At 34.7% G+C, this 24407-nt stretch overlaps 4 protein-coding genes and 1 pseudogene across 9 annotated transcripts; 4 read left to right on the top strand and 1 right to left on the bottom strand.

Moving 5' to 3' along the window:
- The first annotated feature begins 223 nt into the window (after positions 1–223).
- Positions 224–7967, top strand: LOC140961547 (uncharacterized). 5 transcript variants are annotated; one of them, XM_073420134.1, is made up of 14 exons: positions 224–413; positions 534–621; positions 1895–1994; positions 2090–2163; positions 2302–2373; positions 2503–2580; positions 3142–3266; positions 3623–3695; positions 4162–4223; positions 4302–4679; positions 4958–5060; positions 6232–6464; positions 6681–6755; positions 7833–7967. In XM_073420134.1, the coding sequence occupies exons 1-12, from the start codon at positions 325–327 to the stop codon at positions 6430–6432; spliced, it is 1443 nt and encodes a 480-aa protein (XP_073276235.1). In that variant the 5' UTR covers positions 224–324; the 3' UTR covers positions 6433–6464; positions 6681–6755; positions 7833–7967. The 5 variants fall into 5 exon arrangements, with proteins under 5 accessions (XP_073276235.1, XP_073276234.1, XP_073276233.1 ...); XM_073420133.1 differs by lacking the exon at positions 7833–7967 and adding an exon at positions 7508–7789; XM_073420132.1 differs by lacking the exon at positions 7833–7967 and adding an exon at positions 7237–7495.
- A 1578-nt stretch (positions 7968–9545) lies between these two features.
- LOC140961046 (transcription factor TGA3-like) lies at positions 9546–10845 on the top strand (annotated as a pseudogene).
- A 942-nt stretch (positions 10846–11787) lies between these two features.
- Positions 11788–14702, top strand: LOC140961045 (uncharacterized). The gene is made up of 5 exons (XM_073419367.1): positions 11788–11882; positions 12161–12263; positions 13435–13667; positions 13884–13958; positions 14440–14702. Exons 1-3 carry the CDS (start codon positions 11788–11790, stop codon positions 13633–13635), a joined length of 399 nt encoding a protein of 132 aa, XP_073275468.1. The 3' UTR covers positions 13636–13667; positions 13884–13958; positions 14440–14702.
- Positions 14703–19129: 4427 nt separating this feature from the next.
- Positions 19130–21770, top strand: LOC140960693 (uncharacterized). Of its 2 annotated transcripts, none has more exons than XR_012172240.1 (5): positions 19130–19564; positions 20257–20331; positions 20648–20787; positions 21001–21225; positions 21301–21496. XR_012172240.1 is itself a non-coding variant. In XM_073418939.1 (5 exons), exons 1-5 carry the CDS (start codon positions 19297–19299, stop codon positions 21514–21516), a joined length of 837 nt encoding a protein of 278 aa, XP_073275040.1. In that variant the 5' UTR covers positions 19132–19296; the 3' UTR covers positions 21517–21770. The 2 variants fall into 2 exon arrangements, 1 of the variants encoding a protein (XP_073275040.1); XM_073418939.1 differs by having other exon boundaries at positions 19132–19564; positions 21001–21138; positions 21301–21770.
- A 596-nt stretch (positions 21771–22366) lies between these two features.
- On the bottom strand, positions 22367–23323 carry LOC140960725 (ATP synthase delta chain, chloroplastic-like). The gene is given in 2 exon segments (XM_073418973.1): positions 22367–22630; positions 22633–23323. Coding segments are annotated over 2 exon segments (747 nt in total). The 5' UTR covers positions 23231–23323; the 3' UTR covers positions 22367–22481.
- Between the last annotated feature and the right edge of the window lie 1084 nt (positions 23324–24407).

Here is a 24407-nt window from a genome sequence, read left to right as displayed (position 1 = left end):
CTTAAAGATATTAATGTCTTCGATATTTTAAGATTTTATTGTTAAAATTATGAAAATAGATATAATACTATGAATTNATCTTAATATTTTTGTTTTTTATATTATAATAAAAATATATAACAAAATTTTATTTTAAATTCAATAAAAGTTAAAGTGATAAAACTGAGATTTAAGAGAGAATTTATAAAATTATTTATAGTTTTTTTACCAAACAAATCACGAATCTCGTAATCTAAGGAGTCTCTTAGCGTCTGTACTTGTGCATTAGGTCCGGCAAGTGACGAAAATTAGCTTCGCTTACCTTGAACCTTACGTAACCTTCAGATGATGAAAGCCACGAGGAAATCGAGTTGCTGTGCTCTCTGCGAGAACCCCAACCTCTCTTCAATTTGCACTATTTGCGTTAATTATAGGTGAACTTCACCCAAATGCTCCATTTTTTGTGAAATAAGCAAAAAAAATTGATGTTTTATTTGTGGTGTTACGTTTATTGTTATTCTCGAATCGATTGGTTTATGGTGCGATATATTCAGATTGAATGAGTACAATTGTCATCTGAGATTGTTGAAGAGTAAGAGGGACGCTCTGTATTCGAAATTGACTCAAGTTCTCGTGGCCAAGGTATGTATTGACCCTTACTGGTGGGCATGCAAGAAATAATTTTGACTGAGGATTGACGGATGTGAATTAACATAGTTGTGGCCAAGCTTTAATTTTTATAAAAGTACAGTTTAGCTTTGATTTTTTTAATAATGTTTTTGTAAACGTAAGCATCAAATCCACAAAATTATATCGATTGTTGAAGTGAGAAAGGATCTACTGACAAATCCCTTTAAAATGTGTAACTTGGAATGTATATTATGTCCAATAGCATTACTCGACCACATAATTTTTTTTCCTTTTTTATTAGCTTTGTTCACGGGCTTGATCATTGTTGTTTTATTTCCTTAGTTATGGTTTTCTGATCTTTATCCGTGATATGACTATGTTCAAATCTTTATCTGCTCTGTAATGAATGGGTTTGATCTTTTATCTTCTTTTGAGCTTCGGGTCGGGATATATGGGTCTTGCACTCGAGACCTCTATCATATTTGGGAGAGTTGGTGCCACTAGATCAAGAGGTTTGTGCCAATGAAAGGATTTGGTCCTGTGCATCAATGATTAGGTATCAACAAACACATGTCGAATAATTTGAAAAATGAATGTATAGATGAGAAGCTAGATTGAAAAGCTACAATTGTTATTTTAATTTTTGGCAAAACTGTATGAACTTGTGGTTTGAACCACACTGGAGAACATGGTGGGATGCAACTAATTTGAAAAGTTTATATAAGGAGTTGTCCAGACTTAGATCACTGCAGTGTGATGCTATTTCGTTTTGTATGTTCATGTTTCATGACTCGTGGCATGTTAACTTATCATTCCATTCCGGCTCTATAAAAAACTATAGAGCGTTACTTAAGTTTGAGAGGCCTTTCTTCTCGGGCTTAAGGTTTATCGTTAACTCAGTTGTTGGAAGCCGATGTAAGAGAAGAGACTACATGCAAAGAGTTACAACAGATCAGTTTTATAATAATTTTGGTATTCACATTACAAAATGAATTAAGGTGTATGAACCTAATATTTGTAGTTGAGTGAAAACAGTACAGAACAGCGCGCTGGCTTTGGCTTCTGGATAGGTGGGTGACTTTAAAATTTAAGTTCAAGAAATTCACCTACCTAAAACTTAGTTCTTTTGAGATGAACACTTTCGTGGATCTTGAATCTTAAGGGTTAAAGTCATAACATTTTCTCTGTTTTTTTTTTGCGATTCTTGTCTTATTTAACTGGGCTAGCAACTTTTGCGACACCTTATATTGTTCTTCAAATTTTGGCTGAAATAAAACATTTTCAGGGCAAGGCTGATGATCAACACAGGTGGAGGGTCCTTCAGAATGAGAACTTGACGAGGTTGAGAGATAATCTTCAACTTTGTAAAGAACAAGTTTCAACAGGTCCATTGTCTTCGATTTTGATAACATGTAATGTCAGTTGCACATGCTTTTGAACTTATGTCATGTTACAGTTAAGAATAAATGATTATATGTAGGAAAGGCTAAGATGGAGAAGATATCTCATGATCTTAAAGTCAAATATGAGTTACTTCAATCAGCAAAGAATACGGTATGACAGCATTGCTCCTTCCTTTACCTTTGATGGCTGTTTTAGCTCACATATCCTTTTCAAAGTCTTTCCTTCTCAAGTTATTAGAATTACTTACCAGATTAATTAAGTGAATTTTGTTTTCACATGTAATCGCAGTTGGAAAAGAATCAGGTGGATCAACTTGAAAAATATTACCCTAACCTTATCTGCACACAGAAATTGGGACATGTAAGACTCAGTCTGAAGTGGTTTCAATAAATTTTTCAAGATTCATTCTTTATTTAATCTCAATGAAAATTTTCTAGCTAACATGCTGTATATCAACTAAGATTAATGCTCCAGATTTCTGAATTTTAGATGGCTATTACATCTGAGCGCCTTCATAAGCAAGCCGTCATCATAAAACAAATATGCAAGTTGTTTCCTCAAAGCCGGGTACTTGGAAAATTTATTTTACGCTACATTGTTGTGCTTTTCTTATGGGTGAATAGATCTTCCATTTGGCGGAGGCAGTCATTAGCGTATACAGGATTCAGCTTAGGCATTTTATTTACTGATTTCAATCACTAACATCCAAACACCTGTAAACATTTTAAGATTACTGTTTTCTAGAACAGCAATGCACGGATGGTCCCTTTTACTGTGTTCAAACTAATTTTATGTGTGATTGTCTTCTAAAGTCTATCGATTATGATATGTTAGATGGTCTTGTTATTGTCAACTTTGTAGGTTTGTATAATTTATGTGAACTCTTTAATCCTTATTAGTTGTCCTACCTTTTCAGGTTCTATTAATCAACACTCAGCAGCAGTATTACCTATAAATTTTTTATATTTGTTTTGCCAAGCTGTATTTCTTTTGCATTTGTGTGAGTAACTAAATATATGCAGTGGTTGCTGTCAATATCATGCCCAAGCAATTGCAGCAGTTCTATCCGAGTTTTCTCCATAAAGTTGGTATTTTTTTTAACCATTAGATGTCATATATTTACATAAGGTGAATGTAGAAGAGGAGAGAAAAGATGGAAACAAAGGAGATTATGATTCTATTTGCAATGCACGCTTGCCAAGAGGCTTAGATCCTCATTCAGTTCCATCTGCAGAGCTTGCTGCTTCTTTGGGGTAAAATTCACACTCTAAGTAATGTATCCATGCATATTTTACAGAAATTATTACAATGAAAGTTATAACTACTAAGTAGATTCTCTCTCTCTCTCTTCCATGGGTCATAAAAGCCATGTCAAACCATTGGAGAACTAGGTTCTTGGCTAATCCGGAATTAGTTTTTTTATTAAATCAGAATAAGGTTTTTGAGTTTCCAACTGTCTATGAATGCTTGTTTGGGAAAAAATAATAATCTGCATGGCTCAATATGTGCAGGAAATTGACATTATTCTGAAGTGAAAATGGCATTATAGTTTGGTTTCTTAATGTTTTGTGATTTACCAACTTGTTTTGCTCAATGTTTGATGACACAGATACATGGTGCATCTTATAAATCTTCTTGTTCGCTGCATTTGTGTCCCTGCGCTTCATAACTCAGGATTTGCGGTATGTTCAGAAGTACTTTCTCTGCACTCTGATCTTTTAAGGAAATTTAATTGAAGTATGCTCATCAGTGAAACAGTGTATAGCAAAGTTTCAAAATTTATGAATACCTATCATAATGATCATAGTTTAAATTTTGCTTGGAAAAATTGGGTGTGGATGATTGATAAAGCATGTAAAACTACTGAACATTGCTTGAATTTGCATGGCCAATTCTTAACTGTTCAAATCTTGGCACTTGATCAAACCTGAGATACAAAAATCGGTGCTTGCTCAAATCTGAGATTCAAAAATGATGATTGATTTTTTTCGATATTCTTGTGGTTTTCTTTTGAAAGCTACCAGATGCACTTGTTATTTGTAATCTTGGAGTTTTTTTTTCTTACCTCATTTATTTGGAGGGTGGGTTATTTTTATGTTTTGGCGAGTAACTGGAGTTCTTATGTTTGGTTATTGACTATTGTGTCAGGGTTCATGTTCTCGAATATGGCAGCGGGACTCATATTGGGACGCTCGTCCATCGTCCAGATGGTATTAGCTTTGTGTTTATATAGTAAACTAAATAAACTGATAACTGCTATCCTTCACTCAAAATTTTCTATTATGCAGTGAATATCCTCTTTTTATTCCGGGCCAACAATTTTGCTCCACTGGTGGTGACACTTCATGGTCTGAGAAAAGCTCTAGTAGTTTTGGTGTAGCTTCAATGGAGTCAGAGAGGAGACCTCGTTTAGATTCCTCTGGCAGTAATAGTTTCAAATATTCATCTGGTTTTCCTCATTCAGTTGAAACGCATAAGGATTTACAGAAAGGCATATCACTTCTCAAGAGAAGTGTGGCATGCATAACTGCATACTGTTATAATTCATTGTCTTTAGAAGTTCCCCAGGAAGTCTCTACTTTTGAGGCATTTGCAAGGTTGCTGGCTACACTCTCTTCTTCCAAGGAGGTTCGAGCTGTTTTATCTTTGAGAACAACATCATCAAGGTACAAGACTTGAACTTTCCTCTCGGTTATCGATTTATTTACCCTTGTGTAGAAAACTGAAGTAAGTTCAATTCATCTGTCATTATTCTCAATGTTCTGATCAAATATTAGCCCATGAAACCGCTTGATATGGCATTTACACCTAAAACTTACCTATGTGAATATGAACTTGGCAGAATCATATTGTCACAACGAATTTTGTTTACATGATCCTTAATTTTTGGACAATGTAATTGGAAAAAGTTGCATTATGTTTCTTTTTTTTATTCAATTTGCAGATCACCCAAGCAAGGCCAACAAGTGGGCAAGTCCGTGTGGAATGTGGAGTCAGCTGTTTCGGCAAGCACGTTAATAGAAAGTGCCCATGGGGTGCCCGTAGCAGTATGTGTTTAAGCACCAATTGATTTTTTCAAGATGTTTCCACTTATTCTGATCAATATGGCAATGAGAAAAGTATAGCTATAGTCTATAGCTGCAACATCATGCAGATAGTAGGAAATGTGATATTGGTTGCCAGTAATTGCTTCCAGATTTATAATCTTTTTCCCACTCGCGAGTTTTTTCTTCATTTTGTATTCCGTGCTTCTTTGTTAACCTTTGCGATCAACCACTTTAAGTTGCTTGCGAGTAAGCTCTATGTTAAAGTAAGTTTGTTATGATTTGGATAATCAGATATCACAAGCCAACTCTTCTACTGCTGACTTTCCTATGTTTGCTTTATAAATTTGGCTTTATTCCATCTTTTAAATTGGGGTTGAATTTGTTTTCCCTTTTCCGTTTTTCTTATTTAGCCAAGAAGAATGTATGGTTTTTTCCTTGCTTGTCACAAGTTCGCCTCCCGACAAAAAAGTTTCTGTAACTTGATTCATTAATATGTTTAAAGCTGGATGCATTTAACGTTTGCTTCCTCTGCAGCTTATTGTTTGGTCAAGGAACTCTAGCAAAATGTGTCTAGGGTCTGATATTTTAATATCTAGTAACCTACACTCCATGTATTTAATGGATCAGATCCTGTTTTCACAAATGGACACAGATTCATATCATGCTGTTGTAATCCATTTCCAATCTCTTTACTAGCTTGCTGACAGTTATCATTCAAATTGCAGACAAAAATATAAATTATTGTTCCTCTATAACAATAGGATTTATGGTTACAAATGGTCGTTCTAGGATGATTGAACATATAAGTGGTCATGCACATCATCTATTCTTTTGCCTGTCGGTGGATTCGTTTTCAACTTCAAATATGTAGTTGAGCGAAAATCAATGTTGTACTAGAAATGCATATCTTCTTATGATTCTTTTGTCAAAATATCTATCCTAAGGATATATATTATTGTGTCATAAATGTAGAGAATGGAATGATGCGGTTTAGTCTTTCTGACATTTCAGTCTTTTTGATTGATGCTGATTGAATGGAAGAAGTTATGTTGTCTTCAGTTGAATGGAAGAAGTTATGTTGTCTTCAGTTCCGTGAAAATGATTCTATGGAAGAGTCTCGTATAGCTCATTGTGTATTGCAAGTTACATGAAGCTGATTTCTTTATTGCAGAGAACTGCATATGATAATTATCTTCCAAGCTCTGCTGCCAGTTTTCTTTATGGTAATGAGTTTTTTGATACGGGAAAGAGCGAAAACTTAATTGAAGGATGGGATATCATTGAACACCCGACTTTTCCTCCTCCTCCATCACAAAATGAAGATGTGGAACATTGGACTCGAGCTATGTTTATTGATGCAACAAAGAGATGATTTGAATTTTGGTCAATGGTCAACCTAATTTTGTAAGTTATTTATTTTTAAAATGGCGATTAACGCCATATAATTTGATTTTCTGGTTTTATTGGGTTTTTTCACAAATTTGCTTTATCTTGGAAATCCCTTTCATCAAGGACATGAAGACAATGCATACCGTTTTTCTTAATTCAGCTTCCTATTTAAGAAACTGTTGTGTACGATAGAGATATAACTTGGTTCTCTCTTATCCTTGACAACTTCAGGTATAGAAAATTCTGGAGTCCTATAATCTGCAGAAGCTCAATCCCTCTTTGCAGAACTCACCTGTCCTCAAATGTGTGAGTTTAACTGACCTCTGTATATTTTCTAAATGAAGTTTTAACAATAAAGTGATGGTATTCTTGAATTTTCTTAATTGTTGCAGTTCCTTTTTCCCTTGAAACCAAATGGTTTTTGAAATTTCTTTGCTTTCATGTTACCATATAATTTCATCATACACAACACAATATATTTTATTTCGCTTCATAAATGTGGGTACTCAAGATAACCGTGGACTTGCAAAATGATCCGTGATCTCTTCAATTAGACATCTCTATTTTCTTTTTTGTGAACATAATGGTCCATCGTTATTCTAAGAAACATATTGCAGTTAGTTTAATTCAGTTTTAACTACGAATGTGATTCTGTAGTTTGTTTTCGAGTGGTCGGTCATAAACTAAATATTTGAGTTATTGATGCTCACCATGTTCGAATGAATTTGATCTTGAACCAAATATTTGACTTCTGTGACACGCTGCCTCTCATGTGTTTGAGATGCAGAGATTGGTTTACCGACGAGGCTCTGTGATAGGAAGATATTGTGAAGTTCTTAAAAATGATTTAGTATTCATTGCTTGTAGATGCACTTAGTTATTCTAGGATAATAGCAATGTAATATGTACCTATTACGTACTAATCAATCTGTAGAAAGCCACTACGCATTGCAGATTGAAAATTCAGTACAATGTTCTAGTAAATGGGTTTTATTGTTTATGATTATATATAATGAAGTATTTTGATGATGGTATAATTAAGTATTTTGGCTTGCTAGATTGGAGGAGGGAGTTTTTTTATGCTTCTGAACTGGTTCTTCTGAGTTGGTATCTTGGTGCCCATGTTGGCATCGAATTTAACCTTTTTCCTGCTTCATGTAAACAAACAAGAAATCAACTGGAACACAAATATGATATTGAAGCAATGCCGGCCAATATGGTCACAAAATGCATGCTTTTATGGATTGGGTTAATTGGATGGTAATATTAGCAACAAAAAGTGAATGTCCAATGAGATATATTTGTTCTACTAAATTGTTTACTGATCACCTTCCTTTTCTTGAGCAAGATGTTCGTAATCTTAAGTTTCTTCACATTTTGCAGCAATTGATTTGTGTGCCAGCAAATATCGATCGAAATTCAACATTTAGGTTTACGAGACACGAGCATTCTTCAAATACATTAATCCAAATGATGTACGAAGATTAATATTTATTAGTGACAAACGAAAAAACATGTCATTCTTCAAATATTTGAATCAAATGTTTTATCAATGATTAATTTTATTTTGTTCATTCATGGTATTTAATTCATTTAATTTTTAATAATTTGTGTAAATATAATTTGTTTGAATAAAATATAGCACGATTTGGAGCATCAAATATAACATAAGCTTTCATCCTTACTTTGGACGCATAGAAATCATTTTTTTCTCCAAATGGGGATCCTATATAATATTGAATATTGTAGCGAACGGACAACCTAAAGTTTTCCCTTTTTGTTCCATCAATCTTTTTTTTATTTTATCTCTTTATATATTTTTAGTAAAATTAAATTTTTGGGAGTTGCATATAAAAACTTGACAATCATCTTCTATTAAGTTAGTTTTTGGGGTTGAGTTCAGAACTCATGTTCCACTGTTATGTGTTGAATTATTCATAATTTTACCACTTGTTGTCTTGTAAACTTTATGCTCCAGATTGTTCATTCTTGAGTGTGAGGAGGGTGTGTTAGTTGTCATACATCGGTTGAATAAAATCTATGGTAGTTACATGTATGAACTTGGATAATATTCCTCTTGAGAGAGTGGCACCACCATTTAGGTGGAAACTTTCGATATATAGTTAATTCAAAACTGGGGGAAAAACTTGGACTCTAAGGTTCTGAATTTCACCAGTAAAATACATACAACAATATATTTTCACAGTTGATGATCTTTTACTCCGACATCATCTAGGTTAATCGATTAAGTTTCTTACTTTGCTAATAAAAATCGTGCTCCAAATTTCGTATGATTCCATTTTTCTTTCTTGTAACTTTTCATCATCGATCGGTTGGTATTTATTTAGATTCTTGTATTGTTTATGTGGGTGGTTGGTCACTTTTTGATAGGTTGTGGTGAGCAAAAATGTCATACATTTTGCTTCCTTTAATTCATTATAAAGCCTCTCAAAAGAGCATCATCCATGGTTGAGTTTCATTTATTGTGATTTCCCTTTCAGAGTGCAATTGCAATAACACCGATACTATCTTTTTTTTTTCTTTGGCTCAAAAGACCCATGTTTCCCAGAAGACAAAATAAACCCTGAAAGAAGAGCTGTCGACAACTTACTTCTCGAGATCATACGTCCAAGGATTTGATAAGACTAACTAGCTATTCAGTTTCGAACTCTGAGATCTCGACTACCTTTCAAGTTAGTATCAAACTCGAACCAAGTGTGTCGAATTTAGTCAAACGATAAAGCTAGTCATGACCCGCCTGAGTCTGAGCCCGAGCCTGAGCCTGAGCCAATAGTACCCGTCGAAACATTAGCCAGTTGTTGATGACCAAGGACGTTGATACTAATGGAAGTCCAAAATTTTCATACAATTTCAAACTTTAATGTTATATTGGTCTATGGATCAAACGCTCCTTTCACATAATAAGAAGAGTGACATCTTGTTGTTGGTTACAACTGATTAATGGCCATAAAATTTTCCATTTTGTGTCAACTTAATTTCTTCACAGCTAAGAATATAAATATATAACCAAGTTACCTTTTTTCCAAAATGTCCGACTACAAAAGGTATGGTGGTGGTGGCATTAAAAAATAAGTTATGCCCAGAAGTTTTGGGAAATGTGGGAAGCACTTATTGTTGCACCCACGAAAGAAATTAAAATCCGGTCGTGCATGGAACGATTTATCATACTCTATAATTTTATATAATAAATTTATAAGGTTTTAAATTTAATATTTTACTCCCAAAATTACTTATTAGTTGTGTTTGGATCAGAAGATTTTATTTTAACGAGTCGTTTGAAGCTGGCGCGGTTTCAACTCGAACTCGAACAAGCTAGACAGCAGGTATATATTATAATCTGGTGCAATGTAATATTTTGTCCCTGTATAGATCCGGAGACTCCCGAAAAGGGCAACATGTCAAAAAGCTTATTACACAACAGATTTATGGTCTACATTTTCGTTGTAGGGACTGTTACCTTATAGATCAACGGCAAGTATCGAAATATATGGACCTATGAATTAGGTCATAATTTTCTTGTGTTTTGCCTTAATGGTGTGATACTGATGAATGTGCAGGAATCACAGCGTTTGAGGTGAATACGGGAACTGGATTGAGGAGCAAGTACGAAAAATTTCCGAGCTAAGAAATGTTCTACAATTACCAGTTAGTGAACCAAAGCTGAGAATGATAGTACATAATGTACTAAACCATTATCGAAACCTCTTTGGTATGAAACGAGACGTCGCCAGGACCGATGCGTTCTACATAGTGCACGGAGCATGGAAGACCTCGGTCGAGCGGTTCTTCCTTTGAATAGGAGGGTTCAGACCATCTACTCTTGTAAATGTAACATCCAGACTAGCTGTTCCATTCAACATCTTTATTCAACTAGTGTTTGGTAACTTATTTTTGAGTCTGTGAAACTCGATAATCAGGTTGTGATGTCTCAACTTGGGCTAGCTGGACGAGCAGCAAGTCGTTAAGGTTCGCATGTTGAGACATTCGTGCGTGCAAGCCGAGGATGCTCTATCACTAGGAGTGGAGAAGCTTCAGCAAACTACAGGGCTTCACATATCTTGCTGCTGGAGCTGGAAATTATGGTGCTCAGATGCTTTCGTCAATCGAAAAGTTGGAATCACTCGAAAGGTTCGTGCTACATGCGGACAACCTTCGAGAGCAAACTCTAGAGCAAAGGTCTCGTATATTGACGACACACCAAGCAACGAAAGGCTTGCTTATATTCGGCGAGTATTTTCAACGTCTTTGGGCTCTCAACTCTCTATGGTGCGGTCGCCTGGGGCTCCAATAGCCTTCCCATTTTCTACATTATGACATTGAGCAGCTAGTTAATTGGCAGTTCAGCGCTCATGTACACTATTTGTAGTTGTGTTTCACTTAGTTTATGGCCTTTGTGGGTGTGTGTATAGTTTATTTATCAATTTTAAGTATAATTCTTAATAAGTCTGTAAGTGAATGGGAGTTTGGCATATTGTAGATGTGTATGTATGCTTGGTTGGAGAAAATTTCAAAAGTTTCTATAAATATATGCATCTTTTTAATGGAAAAACGATCTATGATCATGATGATGTTCTTAAGATCAAAGAGCTAGAATATCTTTAACACAGGTATATCAGTGCGTACTGAAAAATAGCATATGCAGGTTTTGATATCCTACAAAAAATGGAGAATATCTTTGTATGTTTATATGGCATATCTTCTTAAGATTTTGCACTTCAGACTCTAGGCTCTTCAATATTTTGTAATCTTGTCTGGGTATGTCCACTATATTTGTAAATATTTTTTTATTAGTGAATTTTTATTTAAAGATTAAAAAAAATGATAATGTAGTGATACGATGTGATTATTTTTCTTTAAAACGATAGTCTCGTGTTAATGCTTACTGAGGTTTTTTTTTTTTACAAATTTGAATTTAACATTATATGTTCAATAAACTTGGTATTAAAAGTTAATTTCTTTTAAATCTAAGAAAGAAGTATGTATGATTTATAGCACATCTCTCACTTAAGATGGTCACGATGTGGTTTGATGATTTTTTTCATAAAATTAAAACCAAATTGTGACGTACGATTCGGTTAGAAAGTTTTTGAAACTACAAATTTTTAAAATAAATTTAAATAAAATAATTTGACATAAAAAAATAATCTTTATATTTACAAGGAGTCGACAGCCCTTTGCATGAGATCAAATGTGACTAATATCTGAATTGCAACCATTGAATAATTCAATTTATGGAAAAATTTGTGTGATAAGATTTCACAGGTTGTATTTTGTGAGACGGATCATTTGGGTCATCTATGAAAAAATATTACTTTTTATGCTAAAAGTATNGGCATTTGCAAGGTTGCTGGCTACACTCTCTTCTTCCAAGGAGGTTCGAGCTGTTTTATCTTTGAGAACAACATCATCAAGGTACAAGACTTGAACTTTCCTCTCGGTTATCGATTTATTTACCCTTGTGTAGAAAACTGAAGTAAGTTCAATTCATCTGTCATTATTCTCAATGTTCTGATCAAATATTAGCCCATGAAACCGCTTGATATGGCATTTACACCTAAAACTTACCTATGTGAATATGAACTTGGCAGAATCATATTGTCACAACGAATTTTGTTTACATGATCCTTAATTTTTGGACAATGTAATTGGAAAAAGTTGCATTATGTTTCTTTTTTTTATTCAATTTGCAGATCACCCAAGCAAGGCCAACAAGTGGGCAAGTCCGTGTGGAATGTGGAGTCAGCTGTTTCGGCAAGCACGTTAATAGAAAGTGCCCATGGGGTGCCCGTAGCAGTATGTGTTTAAGCACCAATTGATTTTTTCAAGATGTTTCCACTTATTCTGATCAATATGGCAATGAGAAAAGTATAGCTATAGTCTATAGCTGCAACATCATGCAGATAGTAGGAAATGTGATATTGGTTGCCAGTAATTGCTTCCAGATTTATAATCTTTTTCCCACTCGCGAGTTTTTTCTTCATTTTGTATTCCGTGCTTCTTTGTTAACCTTTGCGATCAACCACTTTAAGTTGCTTGCGAGTAAGCTCTATGTTAAAGTAAGTTTGTTATGATTTGGATAATCAGATATCACAAGCCAACTCTTCTACTGCTGACTTTCCTATGTTTGCTTTATAAATTTGGCTTTATTCCATCTTTTAAATTGGGGTTGAATTTGTTTTCCCTTTTCCGTTTTTCTTATTTAGCCAAGAAGAATGTATGGTTTTTTCCTTGCTTGTCACAAGTTCGCCTCCCGACAAAAAAGTTTCTGTAACTTGATTCATTAATATGTTTAAAGCTGGATGCATTTAACGTTTGCTTCCTCTGCAGCTTATTGTTTGGTCAAGGAACTCTAGCAAAATGTGTCTAGGGTCTGATATTTTAATATCTAGTAACCTACACTCCATGTATTTAATGGATCAGATCCTGTTTTCACAAATGGACACAGATTCATATCATGCTGTTGTAATCCATTTCCAATCTCTTTACTAGCTTGCTGACAGTTATCATTCAAATTGCAGACAAAAATATAAATTATTGTTCCTCTATAACAATAGGATTTATGGTTACAAATGGTCGTTCTAGGATGATTGAACATATAAGTGGTCATGCACATCATCTATTCTTTTGCCTGTCGGTGGATTCGTTTTCAACTTCAAATATGTAGTTGAGCGAAAATCAATGTTGTACTAGAAATGCATATCTTCTTATGATTCTTTTGTCAAAATATCTATCCTAAGGATATATATTATTGTGTCATAAATGTAGAGAATGGAATGATGCGGTTTAGTCTTTCTGACATTTCAGTCTTTTTGATTGATGCTGATTGAATGGAAGAAGTTATGTTGTCTTCAGTTGAATGGAAGAAGTTATGTTGTCTTCAGTTCCGTGAAAATGATTCTATGGAAGAGTCTCGTATAGCTCATTGTGTATTGCAAGTTACATGAAGCTGATTTCTTTATTGCAGAGAACTGCATATGATAATTATCTTCCAAGCTCTGCTGCCAGTTTTCTTTATGGTAATGAGTTTTTTGATACGGGAAAGAGCGAAAACTTAATTGAAGGATGGGATATCATTGAACACCCGACTTTTCCTCCTCCTCCATCACAAAATGAAGATGTGGAACATTGGACTCGAGCTATGTTTATTGATGCAACAAAGAGATGATTTGAATTTTGGTCAATGGTCAACCTAATTTTGTAAGTTATTTATTTTTAAAATGGCGATTAACGCCATATAATTTGATTTTCTGGTTTTATTGGGTTTTTTCACAAATTTGCTTTATCTTGGAAATCCCTTTCATCAAGGACATGAAGACAATGCATACCGTTTTTCTTAATTCAGCTTCCTATTTAAGAAACTGTTGTGTACGATAGAGATATAACTTGGTTCTCTCTTATCCTTGACAACTTCAGGTATAGAAAATTCTGGAGTCCTATAATCTGCAGAAGCTCAATCCCTCTTTGCAGAACTCACCTGTCCTCAAATGTGTGAGTTTAACTGACCTCTGTATATTTTCTAAATGAAGTTTTAACAATAAAGTGATGGTATTCTTGAATTTTCTTAATTGTTGCAGTTCCTTTTTCCCTTGAAACCAAATGGTTTTTGAAATTTCTTTGCTTTCATGTTACCATATAATTTCATCATACACAACACAATATATTTTATTTCGCTTCATAAATGTGGGTACTCAAGATAACCGTGGACTTGCAAAATGATCCGTGATCTCTTCAATTAGACATCTCTATTTTCTTTTTTGTGAACATAATGGTCCATCGTTATTCTAAGAAACATATTGCAGTTAGTTTAATTCAGTTTTAACTACGAATGTGATTCTGTAGTTTGTTTTCGAGTGGTCGGTCATAAACTAAATATTTGAGTTATTGATGCTCACCATGTTCGAATGAATTTGATCTTGAACCAAATATTTGACTTCTGTGACACGCTGCCTCTCATGTGTTTGAGATGCAGAGATTGGTTTACCGACGAGGCTCTGTGATAGGAAGATATTGTGAAGTTCTTAAAAATGATTTAGTATTCATTGCTTGTAGATGCACTTAGTTATTCTAGGATAATAGCAATGTAATATGTACCTATTACGTACTAATCAATCTGTAGAAAGCCACTACGCATTGCAGATTGAAAATTCAGTACAATGTTCTAGTAAATGGGTTTTATTGTTTATGATTATATATAATGAAGTATTTTGATGATGGTATAATTAAGTATTTTGGCTTGCTAGATTGGAGGAGGGAGTTTTTTTATGCTTCTGAACTGGTTCTTCTGAGTTGGTATCTTGGTGCCCATGTTGGCATCGAATTTAACCTTTTTCCTGCTTCATGTAAACAAACAAGAAATCAACTGGAACACAAATATGATATTGAAGCAATGCCGGCCAATATGGTCACAAAATGCATGCTTTTATGGATTGGGTTAATTGGATGGTAATATTAGCAACAAAAAGTGAATGTCCAATGAGATATATTTGTTCTACTAAATTGTTTACTGATCACCTTCCTTTTCTTGAGCAAGATGTTCGTAATCTTAAGTTTCTTCACATTTTGCAGCAATTGATTTGTGTGCCAGCAAATATCGATCGAAATTCAACATTTAGGTTTACGAGACACGAGCATTCTTCAAATACATTAATCCAAATGATGTACGAAGATTAATATTTATTAGTGACAAACGAAAAAACATGTCATTCTTCAAATATTTGAATCAAATGTTTTATCAATGATTAATTTTATTTTGTTCATTCATGGTATTTAATTCATTTAATTTTTAATAATTTGTGTAAATATAATTTGTTTGAATAAAATATAGCACGATTTGGAGCATCAAATATAACATAAGCTTTCATCCTTACTTTGGACGCATAGAAATCATTTTTTTCTCCAAATGGGGATCCTATATAATATTGAATATTGTAGCGAACGGACAACCTAAAGTTTTCCCTTTTTGTTCCATCAATCTTTTTTTTATTTTATCTCTTTATATATTTTTAGTAAAATTAAATTTTTGGGAGTTGCATATAAAAACTTGACAATCATCTTCTATTAAGTTAGTTTTTGGGGTTGAGTTCAGAACTCATGTTCCACTGTTATGTGTTGAATTATTCATAATTTTACCACTTGTTGTCTTGTAAACTTTATGCTCCAGATTGTTCATTCTTGAGTGTGAGGAGGGTGTGTTAGTTGTCATACATCGGTTGAATAAAATCTATGGTAGTTACATGTATGAACTTGGATAATATTCCTCTTGAGAGAGTGGCACCACCATTTAGGTGGAAACTTTCGATATATAGTTAATTCAAAACTGGGGGAAAAACTTGGACTCTAAGGTTCTGAATTTCACCAGTAAAATACATACAACAATATATTTTCACAGTTGATGATCTTTTACTCCGACATCATCTAGGTTAATCGATTAAGTTTCTTACTTTGCTAATAAAAATCGTGCTCCAAATTTCGTATGATTCCATTTTTCTTTCTTGTAACTTTTCATCATCGATCGGTTGGTATTTATTTAGATTCTTGTATTGTTTATGTGGGTGGTTGGTCACTTTTTGATAGGTTGTGGTGAGCAAAAATGTCATACATTTTGCTTCCTTTAATTCATTATAAAGCCTCTCAAAAGAGCATCATCCATGGTTGAGTTTCATTTATTGTGATTTCCCTTTCAGAGTGCAATTGCAATAACACCGATACTATCTTTTTTTTTTCTTTGGCTCAAAAGACCCATGTTTCCCAGAAGACAAAATAAACCCTGAAAGAAGAGCTGTCGACAACTTACTTCTCGAGATCATACGTCCAAGGATTTGATAAGACTAACTAGCTATTCAGTTTCGAACTCTGAGATCTCGACTACCTTTCAAGTTAGTATCAAACTCGAACCAAGTGTGTCGAATTTAGTCAAACGATAAAGCTAGTCATGACCCGCCTGAGTCTGAGCCCGAGCCTGAGCCTGAGCCAATAGTACCCGTCGAAACATTAGCCAGTTGTTGATGACCAAGGACGTTGATACTAATGGAAGTCCAAAATTTTCATACAATTTCAAACTTTAATGTTATATTGGTCTATGGATCAAACGCTCCTTTCACATAATAAGAAGAGTGACATCTTGTTGTTGGTTACAACTGATTAATGGCCATAAAATTTTCCATTTTGTGTCAACTTAATTTCTTCACAGCTAAGAATATAAATATATAACCAAGTTACCTTTTTTCCAAAATGTCCGACTACAAAAGGTATGGTGGTGGTGGCATTAAAAAATAAGTTATGCCCAGAAGTTTTGGGAAATGTGGGAAGCACTTATTGTTGCACCCACGAAAGAAATTAAAATCCGGTCGTGCATGGAACGATTTATCATACTCTATAATTTTATATAATAAATTTATAAGGTTTTAAATTTAATATTTTACTCCCAAAATTACTTATTAGTTGTGTTTGGATCAGAAGATTTTATTTTAACGAGTCGTTTGAAGCTGGCGCGGTTTCAACTCGAACTCGAACAAGCTAGACAGCAGGTATATATTATAATCTGGTGCAATGTAATATTTTGTCCCTGTATAGATCCGGAGACTCCCGAAAAGGGCAACATGTCAAAAAGCTTATTACACAACAGATTTATGGTCTACATTTTCGTTGTAGGGACTGTTACCTTATAGATCAACGGCAAGTATCGAAATATATGGACCTATGAATTAGGTCATAATTTTCTTGTGTTTTGCCTTAATGGTGTGATACTGATGAATGTGCAGGAATCACAGCGTTTGAGGTGAATACGGGAACTGGATTGAGGAGCAAGTACGAAAAATTTCCGAGCTAAGAAATGTTCTACAATTACCAGTTAGTGAACCAAAGCTGAGAATGATAGTACATAATGTACTAAACCATTATCGAAACCTCTTTGGTATGAAACGAGACGTCGCCAGGACCGATGCGTTCTACATAGTGCACGGAGCATGGAAGACCTCGGTCGAGCGGTTCTTCCTTTGAATAGGAGGGTTCAGACCATCTACTCTTGTAAATGTAACATCCAGACTAGCTGTTCCATTCAACATCTTTATTCAACTAGTGTTTGGTAACTTATTTTTGAGTCTGTGAAACTCGATAATCAGGTTGTGATGTCTCAACTTGGGCTAGCTGGACGAGCAGCAAGTCGTTAAGGTTCGCATGTTGAGACATTCGTGCGTGCAAGCCGAGGATGCTCTATCACTAGGAGTGGAGAAGCTTCAGCAAACTACAGGGCTTCACATATCTTGCTGCTGGAGCTGGAAATTATGGTGCTCAGATGCTTTCGTCAATCGAAAAGTTGGAATCACTCGAAAGGTTCGTGCTACATGCGGACAACCTTCGAGAGCAAACTCTAGAGCAAAGGTCTCGTATATTGACGACACACCAAGCAACGAAAGGCTTGCTTATATTCGGCGAGTATTTTCAACGTCTTTGGGCTCTCAACTCTCTATGGTGCGGTCGCCTGGGGCTCCAATAGCCTTCCCATTTTCTACATTATGACATTGAGCAGCTAGTTAATTGGCAGTTCAGCGCTCATGTACACTATTTGTAGTTGTGTTTCACTTAGTTTATGGCCTTTGTGGGTGTGTGTATAGTTTATTTATCAATTTTAAGTATAATTCTTAATAAGTCTGTAAGTGAATGGGAGTTTGGCATATTGTAGATGTGTATGTATGCTTGGTTGGAGAAAATTTCAAAAGTTTCTATAAATATATGCATCTTTTTAATGGAAAAACGATCTATGATCATGATGATGTTCTTAAGATCAAAGAGCTAGAATATCTTTAACACAGGTATATCAGTGCGTACTGAAAAATAGCATATGCAGGTTTTGATATCCTACAAAAAATGGAGAATATCTTTGTATGTTTATATGGCATATCTTCTTAAGATTTTGCACTTCAGACTCTAGGCTCTTCAATATTTTGTAATCTTGTCTGGGTATGTCCACTATATTTGTAAATATTTTTTTATTAGTGAATTTTTATTTAAAGATTAAAAAAAATGATAATGTAGTGATACGATGTGATTATTTTTCTTTAAAACGATAGTCTCGTGTTAATGCTTACTGAGGTTTTTTTTTTTTACAAATTTGAATTTAACATTATATGTTCAATAAACTTGGTATTAAAAGTTAATTTCTTTTAAATCTAAGAAAGAAGTATGTATGATTTATAGCACATCTCTCACTTAAGATGGTCACGATGTGGTTTGATGATTTTTTTCATAAAATTAAAACCAAATTGTGACGTACGATTCGGTTAGAAAGTTTTTGAAACTACAAATTTTTAAAATAAATTTAAATAAAATAATTTGACATAAAAAAATAATCTTTATATTTACAAGGAGTCGACAGCCCTTTGCATGAGATCAAATGTGACTAATATCTGAATTGCAACCATTGAATAATTCAATTTATGGAAAAATTTGTGTGATAAGATTTCACAGGTTGTATTTTGTGAGACGGATCATTTGGGTCATCTATGAAAAAATATTACTTTTTATGCTAAAAGTATTATTTTTTATTGTGAATATCGGTAGAATTGATCCGTTTCACAAGTAAAGATTCGTGAGACCGTCTTACAGGAGACCAACTCTTCAAATTAATTTTATTTTTTTAAAAAAAAAGCGGAAAATATTGAAGGAAAGCATGCGTGTGATAATCGGATTCCACGGAAGCTGAAAATTTTCACATAAAACAAAACAACAATCCAAATTCCACCTTCCAATTCTCTTCCTTCACGGCCTTCAATCTGTGCGATTCCATCAAAATTCATAGCTTTTGTTTCCGGGTTTCGAATCGAGGAACATGAGCAATTTGAGAGCGGTATGTAGACCCCAGGTTGTGTTCTCTTCGATGACTTGCTGCTGCAGATTGATTACTAGGGTTCCGTCGATTGAAAGCCCTAGCAACAATTTCAGGGTTCGCTTGTATTCACCGGTTTTCGCTGTTTGGTTTGATAGATTTGGGCAGCAGAGAAAGAATGGGTCGAGGGTGAGATTGAATCAGCATAGGAGGATGGTGGCTACCAGAGCTTCTGATTGGACCGACGATAAATCCCCATATGAAACCCTTGGTAGTTCACTTTTTAGCTTTGTTTTTGTTTGTGTTGAGTTCCAGTCTTCTGTTACTTTATCAAGTGTGTATGCTTGTGTTTATCAAATTATGCACCGTGTTTGTGTCAGCTAGAATCATATTTGAGTTAAAATCATATAGCATGCCTAAAACAGATCGAACAGCAGCCACTGAAACCATCCTGGTCTGAAAAAGTGGGCTTACTTCAAGCGTGAATTTCAGGCAACACAAATTGTTACTGTGTTTCACATTCTTGGCTTGAGCACGGGACGAAGTAAACACCGGATTTTGCATCAGTCAGGGTGATGTAGTATAACCTCGTAAAATGCTAGAAAGTTTGTGATATAATGCAAGTTTTAACTGCAAAATAATTTATTTTTTCGTAATTTGAGAATGAGCTTATAGCAAGCAAGGATCGACAGTGCATGATAGCAGTGAAGTAGAAGTAGAACTTGAGGTTTCTTTTACTACCAGTAAATATCAAATATTTCACATATATTTAATATATTAAATTAAATTTCATCTATGAACTGCTGCAACTTAGGAAATGGATTTGTAACCTCAGGAGTGAAAGCTGATGTATCCAGCTTACTTTTCATTCTTTTAGGTGCTTAAAGTGTTGTCTTTAGCATATTCAATTTCTCTGTCGTTTACTGTTCTTTTGCTGACTTATGTTCGACTTTCCAAATCCAGAATTGGAAAGGGATGCAGATGAGGAGCAAATAAAGATAGCATATAGGCGTCTGGCCAAATTCTATCATCCTGATGGTTTGTCCATTATCTTCAATCCTCTATATGTGGTGCATCTGCAATTTATTTCTTCTCATGTATTATGAAGAAATGTATATATTTGTATGTTGTGTACCTGCTCTTAAATCCCATATGTGGATAGTACAAATTGAAACTTTTTGATTTTGAATAATTTTTTGGTGATTTGAGATGAATTCAAAGTCTCCTTCCAAGTCAGGTACTTGATTTTGCTCTCTCAAAATTTCTGAGTACAGAGCATGAAGCTATAATTTTCAGTTCTCTTGAAAAATATTTTTGCATTGGCCTTGCTAATGTGCCACTTTTATCTTTCTAGTGTATGATGGTAGAGGAACTTTGGAAGAAGGGGAAACGGCTGAAGCACGATTTATAAAGATTCAGGCTGCATATGAGCTTCTTGTTGATGATCAGAAAAGGAGGCAATATGATACTGATAACCGTGTGAACCCGATGAAGGTGAAAAATTCTTTCTAGTACTTATTGATGTATACCTATGTATCAGATACCAAGTGCATCAACTTTTTTCAGATACCGGTTGAATGTGTTTAGGAATGATGAAAACTAAGTTTCTGTCTGCTTTTTCAATTAACTTGATTGCAAATGCATTATAAATTTAAAGAGAGTGATGGATTTTAGGGTCTAACTGCAACGAGATTTGTTATTTATCAGGCATCTCAAGCATGGATGGAGTGGCTTATGAAGAAGAGAAAAGCATTCGACCAGAGAGGAGATATGGCCATTGCAGCTTGGGCTGAGCAACAGCAGCTGGAATTGAATCTACGAGCACGTCGCCTTGCTCGATCAAAGGTAAAGTGATCTTTTGATAACTAGGAGTCCAAAAACTTCAGCCTCTACATACTTGATGAAAAAGGGTTTGATTGAATAGTGAATGTGGTAAGAGCTCATCTATTTTGTAACTTTTAATTACAAGCTTGTAAAACCTTCATTTATTTGTTTATGGAATTTCAGATTGACCCTGAAGAAGAAAGGAAGATACTGGTGAAAGAGAAAAAGGCATCCTTGGAGAACTCTAACAGCACTCTAAGACGGCATACCCTTGTTCTTCGAAAAAGAGATCTAATGCGGAGAAAGGCTGAAGAGGAGAAGAAGAAGATCATCGGCCAGCTTCTGGCAGCAGAGGGTCTTGAACTTGAAGAAGAACTGGATGGAGATGACAACTTGTAGGTCATAATTCATTTCGACACCTGTAATTATTCAATCATATATTTTTCCAATGAATACATCGATTTATTGTGTAAAGTCATTGAAGGGAAATTACATGTATATAATATTCCTTCTAATCTAAAGCTAAAGTGAAACATAAGTCATGTTGTATATGAATTCTTAAATTACCAGTCGGATCGCGGTAAATCGGAACTTAAGATATGTACAACACACTTATCCATCCCCTAATGCAAGTTCCTGGTTCATACTTCTCATCCGCGTGCCATCAAGTTTGAGTATTGATGCTGTTATTTTGGAGGGGTGGAGTGGTTTTATTCTTGTGATTTGGTGAATTGGATTAAAAGTTGATTATCATGATTGATTGATTGTTTTGTATAAATGAATGGAGATGGTGTATATTACATTGCGATTATGATGTGAAATGATTGTTGGAAATTTAATCACAAGTTGCTCCGACGATTTGGATTTTCCCAGAAAAATCTAATCTGTCTTCTCTAAAGTAAGGCAAAAAATATAATTCATGAATATTCATTAGTATCCTGTAGTTAGGACATCCGTATTAGTTTACGTTATAAGTTCTATCACTTCATCAAAAATCTCAAAAACTTTTCAAGCATAATATAATAACATGTCTATTTTTTTACATTTATTTTAACATTAATACACATTATTTGTGGTTCTCGTTGTCCATTCATTCATCTTATTCTTATTTTACATTAAATTTTATTTACACAATTTAAATTATTATTATTTTTTTAAATATATTTATTACATAAAATTATTTTTTTTATTTTATGAGTCTCATTTATTTAAAATTAAAATTTTATTATAATTTTTTGGTATGTAAATGTGAGTGGGATAATCAATAATCATTTTATCTCCAAAATGATCCAATCCTTACAAATTATATATTTTTCCTTCCCAAAAAATGGAAAAAAGAGGAAAAAAAAAGATGGAAAATTAAATTACACAGCTAGTTGAATGTCTCCAAGATCTAGCTGCAGTGCCATCTCCTCAAGCTGCTTCTTCACGCTCATGTCGACCAATTTCGAACCCGAATTCCCGTACCGGATCGTGAACCCGGCTACCAGTGTCGGGTCGATCTTGGTTTTGATCTCACGTTCCTCGCCCCCGTCAATTTCTGCACGCTCTTCGCGATCTGCGCTAGATGCTGCGACTCCAACTCCACCACCGAGCTCACCACCGCCAGCTCCGTCTCCGTCAATTTGTTGTAAACAACATCGAATTCTTTGATTATTTCCCTGATCATATCTATCCTCTTCATGTCCACCAGGATGTTGAGGAAATTCGCCACGTGCGGCAGCAGCTTCGACTTCTTGGCTATCTCGTCGACGATTTTGCCCTTATCCTCCTCCGTGACCGTGGGGTTTATGAAGAACTTCACCACCGCTTCGTCGGAGAAGACCTTGTCGATCGATTCGAGGTCCGAGTTGGTTTGGTCGAGTGTGTTGTTGGATTTGGCCACGTCGGCCAAAGCATTGGCGTAGCTTCCGGCGGCGGATTCGGCCATTCTAGCGCCGGAGGAACCCCCTCCACGAGTGCGGCGCCGGGATTGTCGCGATTTCAGGGTGAGCTTGGGGAAGAGTAGAGTTGAGAGGGAGAGCTTGATTTCTCGCGTGGATTGCAATTGCGAAGACGGCAGCGAACGAGATTGGTAAGTGATTGGAGTTTGCTGAAGGGCGGCGGTGGCCATTGTAGCTGTGGAGGAGGGAATCGGTGAAAAATGGAGGATTTTAAAAGAGATATTGGATTGGAACGGGCGATTGGATTCAAGTCTGGACCGACGGATATAAGGTAAAGGATGACATCTTATCTGGAGAAGATAAGAAATTGACACGTGTGCATTTTCATATATTTTGAGGTCACCATATGCCCATGTAGAGACTTTGAACCATTAGAGTTCCCCAATAATCCACCAACATTAGTTCGATCGTTTGCGAGTCGGCTCGATCAGATCAGTTATTCTGAAAAGGAAAATCGTTTTCTAGAAAAAAGATTGAGTCTAACGGATTGAATTAATCTGGAACCGATCCGAATATGGTCCAGATTAATCCAGAACCAATATAATTAGTTTTTGGTTGAATCGAATTCAACATAAATAGTGAATCGAATTGAGTTGTTTTATACAACAGAGCAAACAAAACATTTGACCGGAGCCGTTTACATGCGAAAACATACTTCTTAAGTCACCCGAGAAATTTATACGACTAAAACTAAAATGAACATCAAATTAAGAGGTTAGTACTCATAATACTACACAGTCTGAAAACTCAACAATTCAACATATCTAAATATTAAAAAGTTGAGGGTCACTTGTAAAAAATAAAAATCAACATTTAGAATTAAAAATATTATATTTTCTTGTTGGCCAATATGTTACAACTAAGAATCATACAAAACTGAGAATCTTAGTTGTGATGATAATATAGAATTAATAATCGGATCGTCTGTCGGATAAAAAAATACTCCGAGACAATCATTTTAAGACAAAAAATTGTCATCTTTGTTGAAAAATTATTTAAAAATGTGTCAAATATTTGTGTTGAAAATGTGAATGTTGAATGTTGAAAATTAGGTAAAATTAGGTGTTGAATATTGAAAATTAGTGTGTGATGATGTAGGTAATGATGTATTTTATTTTTGGATTATTTGTAAAAATTTTCTATAAATAGATCTCTCATTTGTGAAGAAAATCACAATTGAGTTGAGAGAAAAATATTATAAAGTGTGTAGTGTGATAATTTTGAGAGTTTGAGATTTTTACTTTTTTACCGTAAATTTTTACTTTTTCACAACACGTTATCAGCACGAAGCTCTAAAAGTCCTCCATATTTTTCCAAGCTCCGAACAGAAGAAAAAGGTAACAAAAG

Source organism: Primulina huaijiensis, chromosome 16 (assembly GCF_012295235.1).
Source record: "Primulina huaijiensis isolate GDHJ02 chromosome 16, ASM1229523v2, whole genome shotgun sequence".
NCBI lineage: Eukaryota > Viridiplantae > Streptophyta > Magnoliopsida > Lamiales > Gesneriaceae > Primulina > Primulina huaijiensis.
This window is presented reverse-complemented; position numbering and strand designations above follow the sequence as displayed.

Coding starts and splice junctions, on each gene's coding strand:
- LOC140961547 (XM_073420134.1), top strand. CDS start 325: ATGATGAAAGCCACGAGGAAATCGAGTTGCTGTGCTCTCTGCGAGAAC. Junction 414..533: donor ACTATTTGCGTTAATTATAG/GTGAACTTCACC, acceptor CGATATATTCAG/ATTGAATGAGTACAATTGTC. Junction 2,581..3,141: donor AGTTGTTTCCTCAAAGCCGG/GTACTTGGAAAA, acceptor TATTTACATAAG/GTGAATGTAGAAGAGGAGAG.
- LOC140960693 (XM_073418939.1), top strand. CDS start 19,297: ATGAGCAATTTGAGAGCGGTATGTAGACCCCAGGTTGTGTTCTCTTCG. Junction 20,788..21,000: donor ACCGTGTGAACCCGATGAAG/GTGAAAAATTCT, acceptor GTTATTTATCAG/GCATCTCAAGCATGGATGGA. Junction 21,139..21,300: donor GTCGCCTTGCTCGATCAAAG/GTAAAGTGATCT, acceptor ATGGAATTTCAG/ATTGACCCTGAAGAAGAAAG.